The following is a 13241-nucleotide window of genomic DNA, read 5'->3' on the forward strand; positions in this document are numbered from 1 at the left end:
GAGACCCGCGTTTGGACGTGGCATGTGATGCCCGAGCCCTGAGGCACTCTCCTCAGGGGAGGGCCAGTAGACTTGGACAGTAAAGCAGAAGCCGTTTCACAGCAGTCACACTGCATACAGGTGCAGCACGCGTCAGCGCGCGATTTCTCGCCCAGAGACGGGAGCTGGAGAAGTCCCGCCAGCCAAGTGCCTTCTGAGGCCCGCACGGCTGCGGCAAGCGCACGGCGGCTCTGCCCCGTTAGCTGTGCTTTGTCCAGAGCTACATCCAGGGCCTCAGCTGTGCCGGGGAGAGACCGTGGAGGGGCCCTGCGGGGGGAGGGCCCACACACTTGATTTATCCTGTTTAACAGCTCACTGCCCCATCAGGCTGCAGGAGGCCAGGACTGCACAAACCCGCGGAGCTTCTTGGCTGCTTTTGGCTCCTGGAGGACGCACAGTGTGGAGCATGTCCTTGAGGCTGGGGAGGAGGGGAGACTTCTGCAGGAAGATGCTCTTGCCGGTCTCAGGTAATGTTAGAAAGACACTCGGGCCGACACAACCTGACTTCAGTGAGAGCTGCACACAGCCTGCCGGCTCCTCACTCAGGTGTCTGGACAGACAAACGTGCCAGGCTGGGAGGCTGGCTGCCTGCTCACCTCCTTCCCTGCTCCAGAGGCCGTGGAGCGCGGGTCTTTCCTCTTGCTGGGAAGGTGTGGGCTTCACCCAGGGATACTCCTGTCCTGCATCTGGGGAAGTGCCCAGGGTCTAGGGTGTCACCTACATCAGAGCGTACGGCTTGCAAACATTCCGATTATTTCAAACACCCCATTTCAAGATTAATAACACCTCTGTTGCGGAGATGGTGGGACTCCCTTGGACCCGACTCTGGTCCTGCGGTGAGGCCTGGGTGTGGACTTGACCCTCCGGGGCCATGGCTCCCGGAGCCTGACTTCTCTGTGCGCCGGCCACTGCACACAGCAGGTGCTCAGCCTGTCTGTGCACCGTTTGCCTTCCCTGGACCCTCTGGCCACAGTGGGAGGCTGATCACGGCAGGGACCGTCCATCTAACACGCGGTTCCTAGCAGGGGCCTGTGCTGGGGATGCAGGACCAAGCAAGGAGCATCCCTCACCCTCCAGGGGCTCAGTTTGGTGGACAAACAAGCTGCAGGCTGGTCCGCTGGCCGTCCAAAAGGCTGAGTCCACGTTCGGTCCCTCCCCCGCCCCTCGGCCGTGTGCTCCAAGTAGGTCAGAGAGCCGAAAGCGCCTCTTCTGGAGAGGAGAGGACAGTCGCTCACGGCCTCCGGGCCAATGGGATGTGAAGGTCCAGAGGCTGGGGAACAGTCCCCAAGGGGAGCGTGGGTGGCCTCCCTCCTGCCCTTGCCCTGGACGGGGGATGGGACACTTAGACGGGGCGCCAAGTGCAGGCGAGCCGCGCGTCAGGAGAAGTTGGAGACCAGGGCAGGAGCGCACGGAGCCCGCCCCTTGGGCCTGCAGACTTGGTGCTCTGCAGGCGTCGGTCCAAGAACAGCTTGAGGTTTCTGATGTTGTGCGACTTGGCCCAGTGCAGCAGACTGGAGGCCGGCAGGAGGGAAACGGCAGGGATGGAGCCGTGCTTATCCACCCCACCGTCCGGCGACGTGTCCCTGCACGTGTGTGTGGTGGGCGTCCGCCCAGGACATCAGGATGAGCCGGGTGCGCAGCACAGCACGGAGTGTAGAGGCAGGTGCAGCCCAGGCAGAGCCCCTGGGAGGCCCCAAGGCGGAGGCACAGCCGCAGTCATGCGGGCAGCAGGCCCGTCACTGGGGAACCAGTCCTGCCGTGGGCCAGTAGTTGCAGCCTCTGATCAGCTAGGAGCTCTGAGTCAAATATTAACAAACAGAATTGGCAATGTTGGAGGACTACTAATCACAATACCCCAGTGAGGTTTACACCTGGAGTAGACAGGTAATTTAATACCGGGAATTCTGTCAACATGATTAATAAATTAAAAGATTAATAAGCTAAACAGTCATACAAACAATACCAATACCAATACCTAAAGCTGATACGACGTTTACCATGTGGCAGGCACAGTCCTCCCTGCAGCCCTGCCGGGAAGTGCCCCTCCAGCTCACAGACCGGATGCGGGGCGGGGGCTGGGGGCAGGCAGGGGGCTGGGGGCAGGAGGCCACAACGAGCCGAGGCCTCAAGCTGGGAAGCGCAGAGCTGGGCCCCAGCCCCGAGGCAGGTGCTGGGAGGCACTGAACGTACTGCACAGCCTCCCTGGCAACACAGGACAGGAGAAGCGCCTTGAGTACGGTCAAGACCATCTGCCCCAAAAAAGCAAAGCACTGGTTTCAAGCCTGTGCCCCGGGCGCCATTTTTCACTGGGGAAAAGGGGGACACAGAGCTCTTACTTCCAGCTTCTGTTACAACAAAGGGACATAGAGGGTAATTTATACCAAGAAAAATGCGGGAATCAGGGAATCATTTTAGATAAACATAACCAAAGAAAGGGTGTTGCCCTGTTAGCGTGAAAAGCAAAAGAGGCCAAGATTAGTTGAGCTCATGAGATTTTTAAGGAGAAGTAAAACCCAACCAGTTATGAGGAAAAAGGTTGGTTGGGGGCACTCTGGTCGGGGTTCCCTCCCGGAGCTCATCTCGGATTTGAGGTGGCGTCCGTCACAAGGCAAGAACAGAGCAGGGCCCCACTGCCCGACAGGAACAGACTCCTTCACTTAGTAACCAGGGGCCCAGAGAGTGCCCTCGACCCGTGCCAGGGCCGCTCCCTGGGCGGCAGGCAGGCTGGCCAGTCCAGGACTTGCCTGAAAAATGCCCTCAGAGAAACGCCCCCAGAGCCATCCCTCTCTGCAGGCTCCGAGGAGGGGGGCCTGTCCTGGGAAACCCACTCCCACCAGTTCACACCAGGAGCTCGGCCTCCCCGCCACACAGGCTCCCTCAGGGCAGCACCACCCCCATCCTCAGGACCCCGTCGGGACCCTGGAGAGCAGGCGGGGAAGGATGCTGAGGGCAGGAGGCCCGAGGCCAGAGCGGGGGTGGGGTGGGGGGAACCAGAAACGTGAGGACCCAGCCCTCCCAGGAGCTGGGCCCTTTTCTGGGTGCTGTCTCCCCAGGGCTGCCCGGGTGAGGGTGCCCCAGGTGCCAATGGGGTTCCCCTGTCGAGAGGGCGGCTTCTCTTTCCTAAAAAGACCCAGGGTCACCTTGGCCTCCAGATGAGAGCAGCCCGGGGGGCAGAACCGCCAGTGGCCCCCCCCCACCCCCCCAGCCGATGCTCCTGATGTATTTAATCCCCTGGACTTCCATCCTCTGATGGCCCGTTAATCCCGCAAGCCCTGCGCGGTTCACTCCCTGCAAGGCCTGGCGTGCTCTCTGAGCTGTGCTGGGGGAGCACAGGCAGGCGTGTGCACGGGAGGGGGCTCCCCGTTCCCACCTCCCAAACACAAAGGCAATGTGTAAAGCCAAGTACAGACACGGCGCAGGTAACCCGCACAGCACCCAAGCGGGCTCTAGCTCCCGACCTTGGCCGGGAAGAAGTGGGTCACACAAGCTTCATGAGACAAGGGCTGGGGGCAGCAGGACCTGAGCTGAACAGGACAGAGGACTCGACCGAGCTGCCGGAGCCGACCCCGCCCGCCCCGAGGGTCCCGACAGGGCGCGGCCTGCGAAGCCTGTGGGCACTGCCTCCGCGTCCCGCCACCCCTCGTCCATTTCCTCAGCACCGGCGCCGGGTCCTTGCTGACTGGGGGCTGAGCTTGGGGGACGGGGACAGTGGTGATGCTCTGGGCCCGGGCGGTCAGCTCGCCGTGCTTCTGGAGGCCAGGCCAGGTGGCTGTCCCGGAGGCAGGCTGCGGACACAGCCGGGGGACAGGGCCCTGCCCCTTCCCTGCCTGCCCAGCCCAGTCTGAGGCAGGGACCTCTGGAGCCGAGGGTGTCACCAGCTGACACCAGCTGTCCAGCCACCCACGGGCCCCCAGATGCCGCTCGGGAGGCTCTGTGGCAATTTAAACCTCGAGGTGTGAGGGTGACAGGGTGGGCCGTGGGCGGACCCCTCTCAGCTGGGACACAGGATCCCGGGGGCTGGGAAACAACTGCCTCAGAGCAGACTGAACCCCACCCCTGGGGGCGGTCGCTGTTGTTGGGTCCTGTTCTGAGCATTTCCTAGGGACACACGTGACCTTTTGCATAAACATCACAGCACGTGTGTGCGTCTCAGCTTGACTTTAAAAGCAGTACGACTTAGAGGCTGTAAAACACGCACAGCTTAAATCACAGCTGGATTTCACAGCCACACTTACCGGGAGGTGTGACCGCCAACTCAGGACAAGGAACGACTCCGCATCACGGCTCAGCCCCAGCTGGACAGCTTGCTTAGCGCCCAGGGCGCACTTTGGGGGCAGCCCCCTCCCACCAAGGTCCCTGGGGGTGTCTGAGCTCTAAGCAAGGCAGGTCGGTGCTCTGTCGCTCCTGCCCCCCCCGAGTGGGACTTCAGGGTGCAAACACGGTCACGTGAGACTGACTCTTCTGTCACCGGGCATCGGCCTCCCGTTTGGAGCGAGGCCCTCGGTGCCTCCTGGGCCCAGCGCCTGTGGGGTGCCCGTCCCCAGAAAAGGCCGTTTCCAAGTTGCCACACGTCCTGTCTGAGTGCTTCAGCTCATCATCTTGGCGCAGAGGCATCTGTGTTTGATGTGAGATCAAGTTCCGACTTGGTGTTCAGCTTCTTTTAATAGATAGCTCATGGACCCAACACCATTCACTGAATAGTCTTTCTGTTCTACCACTTTTGTTAAAGCAAACAAAACAGACCCGCCTCCCTCCAGACCAGTCTCCCCCACCGACGTCCATCGCCGGTTTCCTTACTCCTGCCCGGCCGTGTGTTTTTATACAGGTTTCTTTCCCTCTCCTTTCTTGCCTTCTTCTGGATTGTTCTTAACGATACCCCGCGCCCCCCCCCCGGGGCGGGGGCTGCCCGCCTGGGGAGTGAGCCCAGCCTCAGCCCTGCCCCCACCGGTCCCTGAGTCCCCGGAGGCCCAGGGCCGTCCCTCCCGTCCTCCCACCGCCGGCCGCCGCCTGGGGCTCGGCCTGGGCAGGAGGGGTGGCCACGTCTCCTCTGGTTTCCGTGCTGCGGGCAAGACTGTTAGCAGTGGGGTCTCCGTGCGGGAAGGGCACACAGGGAACAGACCCCGTTTCCCTCAGGACAAGAGACTCCGCTGCCAGGTCACACGCGGGGAACAGGACACACATGGCTCGGCTGTGACCTTCCCCGTGCCCACCCAGCCGCGGGCACCAACACCGCCGACCGCCGTCTGCCCGTTGGCTCCTGCGCGGCGCCGCCCGCGGCTCTCACACTCACGGGCACCAGCGTCCCCAGGAAGGTTCTGTGGATCACAGAACCAGGCTCAGCCCAGAGCTCCTGACTCAGGCGGTCGGGTGGGGGTAGACAAGACTGCCTCTTCAGAAGGTTCTCAGCTGGTGGCAGGGGTTAGGATCCTCTCGGAGAAGCACTGACAGGCACCGTCCCCTAGAGCGGCACGGGCATGCCCCGGAGAAGGAGCCGGGCCCTTCCCAGGGGTCCGCCTGGAGCACCGGCTCCACCCCGACGGGCTGCCCATCCTCAGACCCCGATCTCTGAAGCCCCCCCTCGGCCAGAGACAAGACGGCTCTTCAAAGGCTCGAGCCCCGGGGGTGCGCGGGACCCCAAACCTTCCTGAGGCTGCTGGGCCCGGTGATGTGCCCTTCACAGCGGTGGCTTTCTGCGCCTCCTTCCGCAGAGCGGGGGCCTCGCAGAGACAGTGGGGCACCGGCGGGGTGGCCCGGGGTACGCGTGCAGAAGGCGGCCCAGCTCCTCCCGCAGTCCTTTTGGTCCCCAGACGAAGCCAGACCGAAAGCCAAGAATGTCCGTCAGAGACCGGCCCAGGCCAACGTGAAGCACAAGGTCGAGCTGCTGGCCGTCAGGAGCCTGCGAGGGGGGCCGGGGGGGCCGGGGACAGAGACTGGCCCTCTGCTTAGGGCACCTTCCTCTGAGATTGTGTTCTTTCTGGAAAAACAATCTTCTATTCCGCTGGTAAAAAAGGGCAAGTCAGTGCTCCTAACACTGGCCGGGGTGCAGGTTTACTTCCAGGTCTTGTTGCCCCCCAGAGCCAATTATGGGGCATACTTTACATGGACGCACATGAACCTGCTACCCACACGATGACCGAGCCATTGTCCCAGCCGTGAGGACGTACAGGTGGAACAGGAAAAGGAGACAATGTGAAAACTGCATTGAAATACTGGGCACTTTCCCAGGCACAAAGGAAGCGTTTAGAATCATAAATACAAGAAAGATCGAAAATTCCTGCCCTATCTTAAGGAAATAGTAGAAAAATTTCCCTTTCTTCAAGATTGCAAAACGGGTAAAGAGCCCTTTAGATATAGTTCACGAGACTCTTTCAAAGGCTGCAGTTGGAAGGAATTGGGTATCACCCTGAATGCCTAATATTTCTACAAGGGAAAATCTTATTTTGTTACCAAGGGTGCAACTGTTGTTTCTACGTCTCAAATGTGGGGGAATTAATCATCTACAGCGTCCACATTCACTTCTGTGGACTTGGCTATAGACCTATGTGTCCTGGAAAGCCAGCTAAGATACACATTTTAAATATTTTATTTCTGAAAAGCAAAACCCTTTTCTCCAGTAGAACACACTCAAATCGAATACCATACAACTTTGGTTTCTGGCAAACCGCTCTGGAAACATTTTTTTCCCGGGACATCCTAACAAGAGCATACAGTTTGTCTAGATGCGCGCCAGCGGCCAGCCCACGGCAGATATTGCAAACATTTTATATTCTACTCGTTACCTGCAAAATTTCTTCATCAGACACCCTGAACTAATGGAATACTTTGACTCACTTATAGGACAGGTAAAAAAAATTTTTTTTGTTATTTATAAGCTACAAAACTCACGTTACTTTTACAAACACTTTTAAACACTGGACCTTTCCCTGCTTCCTCACACAGGAATCGTGCTCGCTGGCCTCCCAGGGACAACAGAGGGTGTTACTTCTCATCTAGCATCGAGCTCCACACGCGGCAACACACACGCATCGACCTTACTCTAACGTGCGTTTCACGCCAGTGGATGCCAGCGGCTCACCTGGTCACCGCAGGGGTGGACATTCCCCAACGAAGGCGCCGGTCCCAAAGAGGGGGCAGAGCCCTTGGCCCCGGGGATGACCAGCCTCTCTGAGGGGAGGATCATACTCCCACACCTGCCCCAGGAGCACAAACGGCTGAAAAATGACCTGTTTGTTTTCTACGTAATAGCTCACTAACACTGGAGTGTCAGCAGTGACCCCGATCCTGAAAGAGGAGCCGTGTTGTCAGACCAGGGGAACGTCTGGAACTCTCGCTGAGGACCCCACGCTCCCGCTCCGTCAGCACTGGGCACAGCCCAGCTGGATGGCCCTGCACACCCGCTGTCTGGGCTCCGCGTGGCCTCGGCCGGGCCCGCAGCCCCTTACCTCAGAACAAAGCCACTCTGTGCAGTCGGGCAGGGCCGGATGGATGTGGCTATCAGACAGATGGTCACTCTCCCCCGTTAGAGAAGATAAAAATGCTAAAGGAGAAAAATTAGAGTGTGGTTTTGTTCTAAACCAGAGGACGCTACAGATCCCATTGGCCTCAGGTTGGAGACCTCGTGACATGGGACCAGGCACATGTGACCTACTTTTCTCCCGGCTCCCCTCGTTCCGTTGGAGGGGTGCGCCTGGCGGATGCGCTGTCATTTTAATGACGCCTTCCCCCAACAGGGGCCACCGCACAGACCACCGTGCCTGCGGGACATCGGCCACGACAGCTCAGGCCTGGAAAAGGAGGGGGGCAGAGACCTCGGGCCCATGTCAATCGAAACACAGCTCTGCAGAGCTGAGCCATTGCCGCCCCTGTCAGCTGTCTGCGCGCTAGGGGGCTGGGTCCTCACCAGGACGAGGCGTCTGAAAGGGCACCACTGGCAAACCCTCTCCTTCCCCCAGTTTTCTCTGCCTTGTGATCTAGGGCTTCTAGGTGCTGCCTTGGAAGCCAGCTGTGCGCAGGAGCTTAGACAGCACTGAGCGCTGCGCATCCTGAGAGGAGTGAGCCCGACGGTGGGGCTCTGGTCTGGGCAGCGAGACGGAAGGACCGACCCAGACCCGTGAGAGGACGAGGAGGACGCAGCTGGCCCCCCGGTCAGAGCGGGCACTGCCTCCAAGCAGCAGGAGGTCGCCCTGTGACGGTGCTATCACCTCCACCTCTCGCCGTCTCACACGAAATCAGATGCAGACCAATGGAAAAAGCCAAACACCTACCAGGTAGTGGGGAAACTCCGGCGCAGAGAGGACTCGCTGTCCGGGAGGACGAGCCTGGCTTTGCTGGGGGTGGTGCCGAGCTCCCACTGGGAGAGCCCGCAGAGCGCGGGGCACCTTGTGACGCCAACCGGGGTGGCACCTGCCAGATCAGCCTGACTGTTCGTTACAGGAAAAAATGGAAAATGCATATAATGCAAAAGCCCTGTAACTTCATCCCCCAGAAAGACCACCAGTGAAAATGGGGTGTTTTGAGGTCGACCTCGTTAGACTTTTTTCCAGTAGGTGTGTGTCATTATACTTTTTCACAAAAATAGGCCCAAACCACCCAAGTTTGTCCTGTTTTTCTCACTTAACATTATATACAAAACATTTTTGTATGTCACTATATTTAAATCTACACAGTAGAGATCAAATTCCCCATGGTACCCCATTTTATGCATAAGATTTTATGCATTTAATTTTACGCATTTTCATGCGTAAGGATAGAGTCAACTGCAAGGACCGTATATTCTGGGTTTTTGAATTGTTATATTAAACAGTGTTTTAACAATACTCTTCGGGTGGACCTCTCTCTATCCGTCTTTTACTACCTCAGAGTATTTCTTTACAGAAGGTCAAAGGACACACGTGCTCGAGGCTCCGGATAGGGTGACAGACCGACCCAGCCAGCGGCAACCCTGCGAGGAGGGGCCCTTCCCCGCGCTCCCGCCCACACTGGGCAGCCTGTAATCGGTGCCCACTGGGCCCAGCGTCCTGGGGATGCCAGCATCAGTGGCTGGGCAGGGGAGGAGGATGCCAGGAGCCCTGCCATATGTCCTGCACCGTCAGCTCGTCCAGACCCCGCAACAGCTCTGTTAGGGACAGAAAAGGCAGCCCTGTCACTCGGGCTCGCTCACGGTCATAGGGCACAGGCCGCTGAGGGCCCCCTCGGCCGCTGGGAGGGTGCTGGGAGGCCTGGGCACTGGCCTTTGGGTCTGGTGGGGGCAGGAGTGGTACAAGGAGAGCGAGCGGCCACGCGAGGCCGCCAGGGTGGGGGTGGTCACGGTGGGTGGACGAGCCGCCAAGGCCCCCCGCCTGATTCTGCGCGGGGGCAGGTGGCTGGGGGAGGAGCTGCGTCCCTCAAGAAGTGACAAGGGAAGGGACAGCGAGCAGAGGGGCACGAAGGACCAGAGTCACGGGCCGAAGAGAAGGAGCTGAGGGCACGGGGACCACACAGGAGGCCAGAAGGTGCAGCCTGGGCGTCGGGGGGAACCGAGGATGGCGGCATCCAGGGTGTCTGGGGCTGACAAGCCCACAGCCAGGGGCAGGGACAAGGCCAGGGCAGGACAGGACCGCCTTGCCAGCTGTGCCTGCTGGCTGTTTCAGCGTGGGTGTCGGAAAGGGGGGACCCACACGGCTGAGCACTATGCCTCCTGCTTTGGGGGGTCGTGTTCACCGTGCTAAGCGGCGGCTCACTCGCTTGCCCACGGCTGGGGCTTCTCTGTCTCACTGGACTCCACCCATCACCCCTGCAGCCTGCCCAGTGCCCGACACAAGGTCAGGCGCTCAGGCCTTGGAGCACAGGGGCACCTGGCAAACGTGGCCGGGCAGAGGGCAGGCCCACAGGCAGGGCAGGGGCCCCCGGTGCGGGGCTGGGCGGCCGGGGCGAAAGGCAGAGAGCCTGGTGGGGTCCGTCGGCCCCCGCCTTTGCTGAGCTGCAGCCTGGCCTGGGGGTGGTCCGGGCCTGTCCTACACCTCCACGTGGTCCCGAAGAAGCCCAGTCAGACGGCTCTGGTTTACATAACCAGCCTCGCTCTTGCCAACAGCCCGGGACGTGCCAGCCGTGTGGAAGGAGCCATTCCTTCCAGCTCCTGTCCAAAACCAGAGCCGCCGCCAAGTGACCTGTCACCGACATTCACACAGACAGACACCTGGAGGCTGGAATGATTTTAGCCTCCCTCTGCACAAAGCAAAGGTCCAAACAACACAGCGCGCAGGCTTATGGAATTGGGTCAAGCAGCACAGGATTAAAACTGCTGAGCTGCAATTAAAAAAGCGAAGCAAAGCCAGCCAGACAACATTTGGATAGGGCAGAAGAGAAGCCGCCGTGGAGAAGAATGAAGAAAGATTTCATAAAGTCGGTGAGGGGGCCCTGCACCCCTTATTTAGTTTTGTGACTTTTTAAAGATGCACGTGTTTCTTTGACAGCCACCTGGGAGATAGGTTGACTCGGAACCTGTACAACGTGTATGTCGTGAACCCGGATTAGAAACTCCCACAGCTGAAAACAGTTTCTCAGTGGCCACCTCTGCAGCCCCGCATGAATAAGGCACTCTAGAATGCACTCTTCAGCCTTCGGCAATGCCCTTGTAACCTGAAATGCACGGGTGAATAAACTAGAACTGGCCTGGAGAGGACCAGGCGTGAGAGCTGAGCAAGGAAACTTGGAGGCCTCCATTTACAGTGAGACACCGAGGCCAGGCAAAGTCGATACTGCAGGCTCGGGACCCCTGAAGCCCCGGCAGAAGTCGGACCTCAGGGTGCTGGGTGGAGCACACAGCGGCACACAGGACACACAGGCTCCGGCACAAGCCCCCCCCCCCCCCCCCGCCGCACACGTGCACACTGGCTCCTGCACCCACACCCACACGGCGGGATGGTCAGCAGGGCCAGGCCTCCTGCAGTGCTAGCACGGGGCGCTGCGTGTGGCTAGTGTCCCTCACAGACCCCATAAGCAAGCAGACCACAGAGCCAGCTCTTCAGATTCCACACCTAGTGGAATGAGGCCACGGAGGCCTGAAAACAGGGAACACATAGGGGAACACAGTTCAAAGGCATCCCACGTTCCTCAAAAACTCAAGGGAAAAAGCCAGGGAGAAACATTTCTGCCTCAGCTTAAACCTGCTTCTTCAGATTCTAGACGTGCCTTTTCAAGAGCCGATCAGGAATGATGTTCCTGTCCGATCACATTATTGCATCGACTTCCTCTCTTAAAGTTTCCTTTTTCATGGCTCGTCTTCGCTCCCTGGCACTACTCCCGGCTGACACCATATCACGGACTAAAGAGGGTGAAATACAGCATGGTGCCACTTCAGACACATTCCATTGTTCCGTGGTGAGTCTGACTTTGCTACACATTCTTGGTAAACAGACAAGCAGACAAGGGCCGCTTCCCAGCCACTCACCTTCCCCCATAAGCAGGCTGGACGAGTCAGAGCAGGCCCATAGATAGCGTGTGTTCACACTCGTTGTGACCTAGAGCATCACAACCAGAACCGGCGATTCACAGGAGGACCAACTTTGGTCGTGGAGCCCACCGACCTGAAACACAAAACACAGGGGGGCAAATGAGCTTATGGATTAGGACCTTGTCCGTCGGGACTGAGCTTCAACAGAACTGCTTTCTTGCGTTCAACAGAGCAGCGAGCATTTCTTAAGATTCAGGCATGAGACGCGTGGGATGTGATGAAATGCCAGTGAGAGCTCATCCTGGGACCTGCCTTATGCGCCCCGCAGGGGGCCTCCACTGCACAGGTGAGCAGTCCAGAAGTGCCTGGTAAAACTGCATACACTTTTGAGAATATAAGTGAAACAGTCAACTTTCTGCTTGTAATATTTAGTATATTCATATGTACATATACTGATTTTAAAAGTTATGAAACTATATATTAACTTAAACACACTGCTGGTTTTCTACTTTACAGCTGGTATAATCATTTCACTTGAACCCTTCCATGTCAGCATGCAATCTGTCCACCTAGTCTTTTCCAGAGTGCATCATTTTCTCCTTGGTCTAAGTTTCTTGACTCTTCACTTTTTGAATTCACATTGTTGCCCAAACAGGAAACTTCATCCCCAGGCACAAGAACTCATGTTCATAACATACCCTCTTTGCTGTTTTTCAAGTCCAGGTGTAAGGACCTCTGCACATTATTGTCAGGGATGCCTTCAAAGGCTCTTTACAACAGCATCCAACATTTGGAATTGTGAGGGCAGAGCACCAAAAATAATGAGAAGCCCATGTTAAATTTCTCTGTCTTTCTCCATGTCAATCAGGTAACCATTTTAGGCAATAAACTACATCACTGAGTCTGTTTCAAGCTAAAATATCTTACCCATATAATACCTTGAGGTTCAAAATGAAATAAATGAGAAAATACGAAATGTAAGGAAACGCCATGAAGGTGACACTGAGCAAAAGCCTCCCTCTTTCACAGGGGCAGACGGTGTCTCCACTGGTGCAGAAGAGCGTCAGCGTGTTACTGATTGGAGGATCGGAGAGGCCTGAAGGTCACGAGTGGGAACTCATCAGAAAGCAATGGAAGAACAAGGGATTGTCTTGGCTCCCTTTTGCCAATTAGAAAAGAACAGTCTTACAGATGTAGAGAACAAACGTATGGACACCAAGCAGGGAAAGTGGGGAATGGTGGTGGTGGTGTGATGAATTGGGAGATTGGGATTGACATATATACACTAATAAGAATAAAATAGATGACTAATGAGAACCTGCTGCATAAAAAAATAAATAAATAAAATTCAAAAAAAAAAAAGAAGTCTTGTACATACAGTGCCAGGAAAACTGATAGCACACACCAAAGAGTGCACTGCATCCTTACCTTACACCACAGGCAAAAATTAACTTCAAATAGATCAAAGACCTAGACTTAAGAGCTAAAACTATAAACATCTTGAAGAAAACACTGGAAAAAAAAGTTTTCATGGCATTGGATTTGGCAATAATTTCATGGATATGACAACAAAAAGCACAGGCAGCGACAAAAAGTAGATGAACTGGACTTCATCAAAATTAAGGACTTTTGTGCATCAAACGGCACTAATAAGAATGTGAAAATACAACTGACATAATAGAAAATATCGGCAAATCAGATACCTAAGAAGGGATTAATATTCAGACTATATATAAAACTTCTACAACTCAACAATAAAAAACAATTAAGA

General features: G+C 56.8%; 1 protein-coding gene across 9 annotated transcripts in view; it reads right to left on the minus strand.

Moving 5' to 3' along the window:
* Positions 1-13241, minus strand: part of PCBP3 (poly(rC) binding protein 3) — a 212975-nt gene that overhangs the window by 41675 nt on the left and 158059 nt on the right. For all 9 annotated transcript variants that reach the window (XM_027129890.1, XM_027129593.1, XM_027129430.1 and 6 more), the window contains one exon: positions 11468-11603. In XM_027129890.1, the coding sequence (XP_026985691.1) occupies positions 11468-11477 (10 nt within the window). In that variant the 5' untranslated portion in view covers positions 11478-11603. The remainder of the gene's footprint in view (positions 1-11467; positions 11604-13241) is intronic.

The sequence above is a fragment of the Aethalodelphis obliquidens genome, unplaced genomic scaffold (genome assembly GCF_003676395.1).
Source record: "Aethalodelphis obliquidens isolate GAN/ISIS:26980383/991018 unplaced genomic scaffold, ASM367639v1 scaffold1, whole genome shotgun sequence".
Lineage (NCBI taxonomy): Eukaryota > Metazoa > Chordata > Mammalia > Artiodactyla > Delphinidae > Aethalodelphis > Aethalodelphis obliquidens.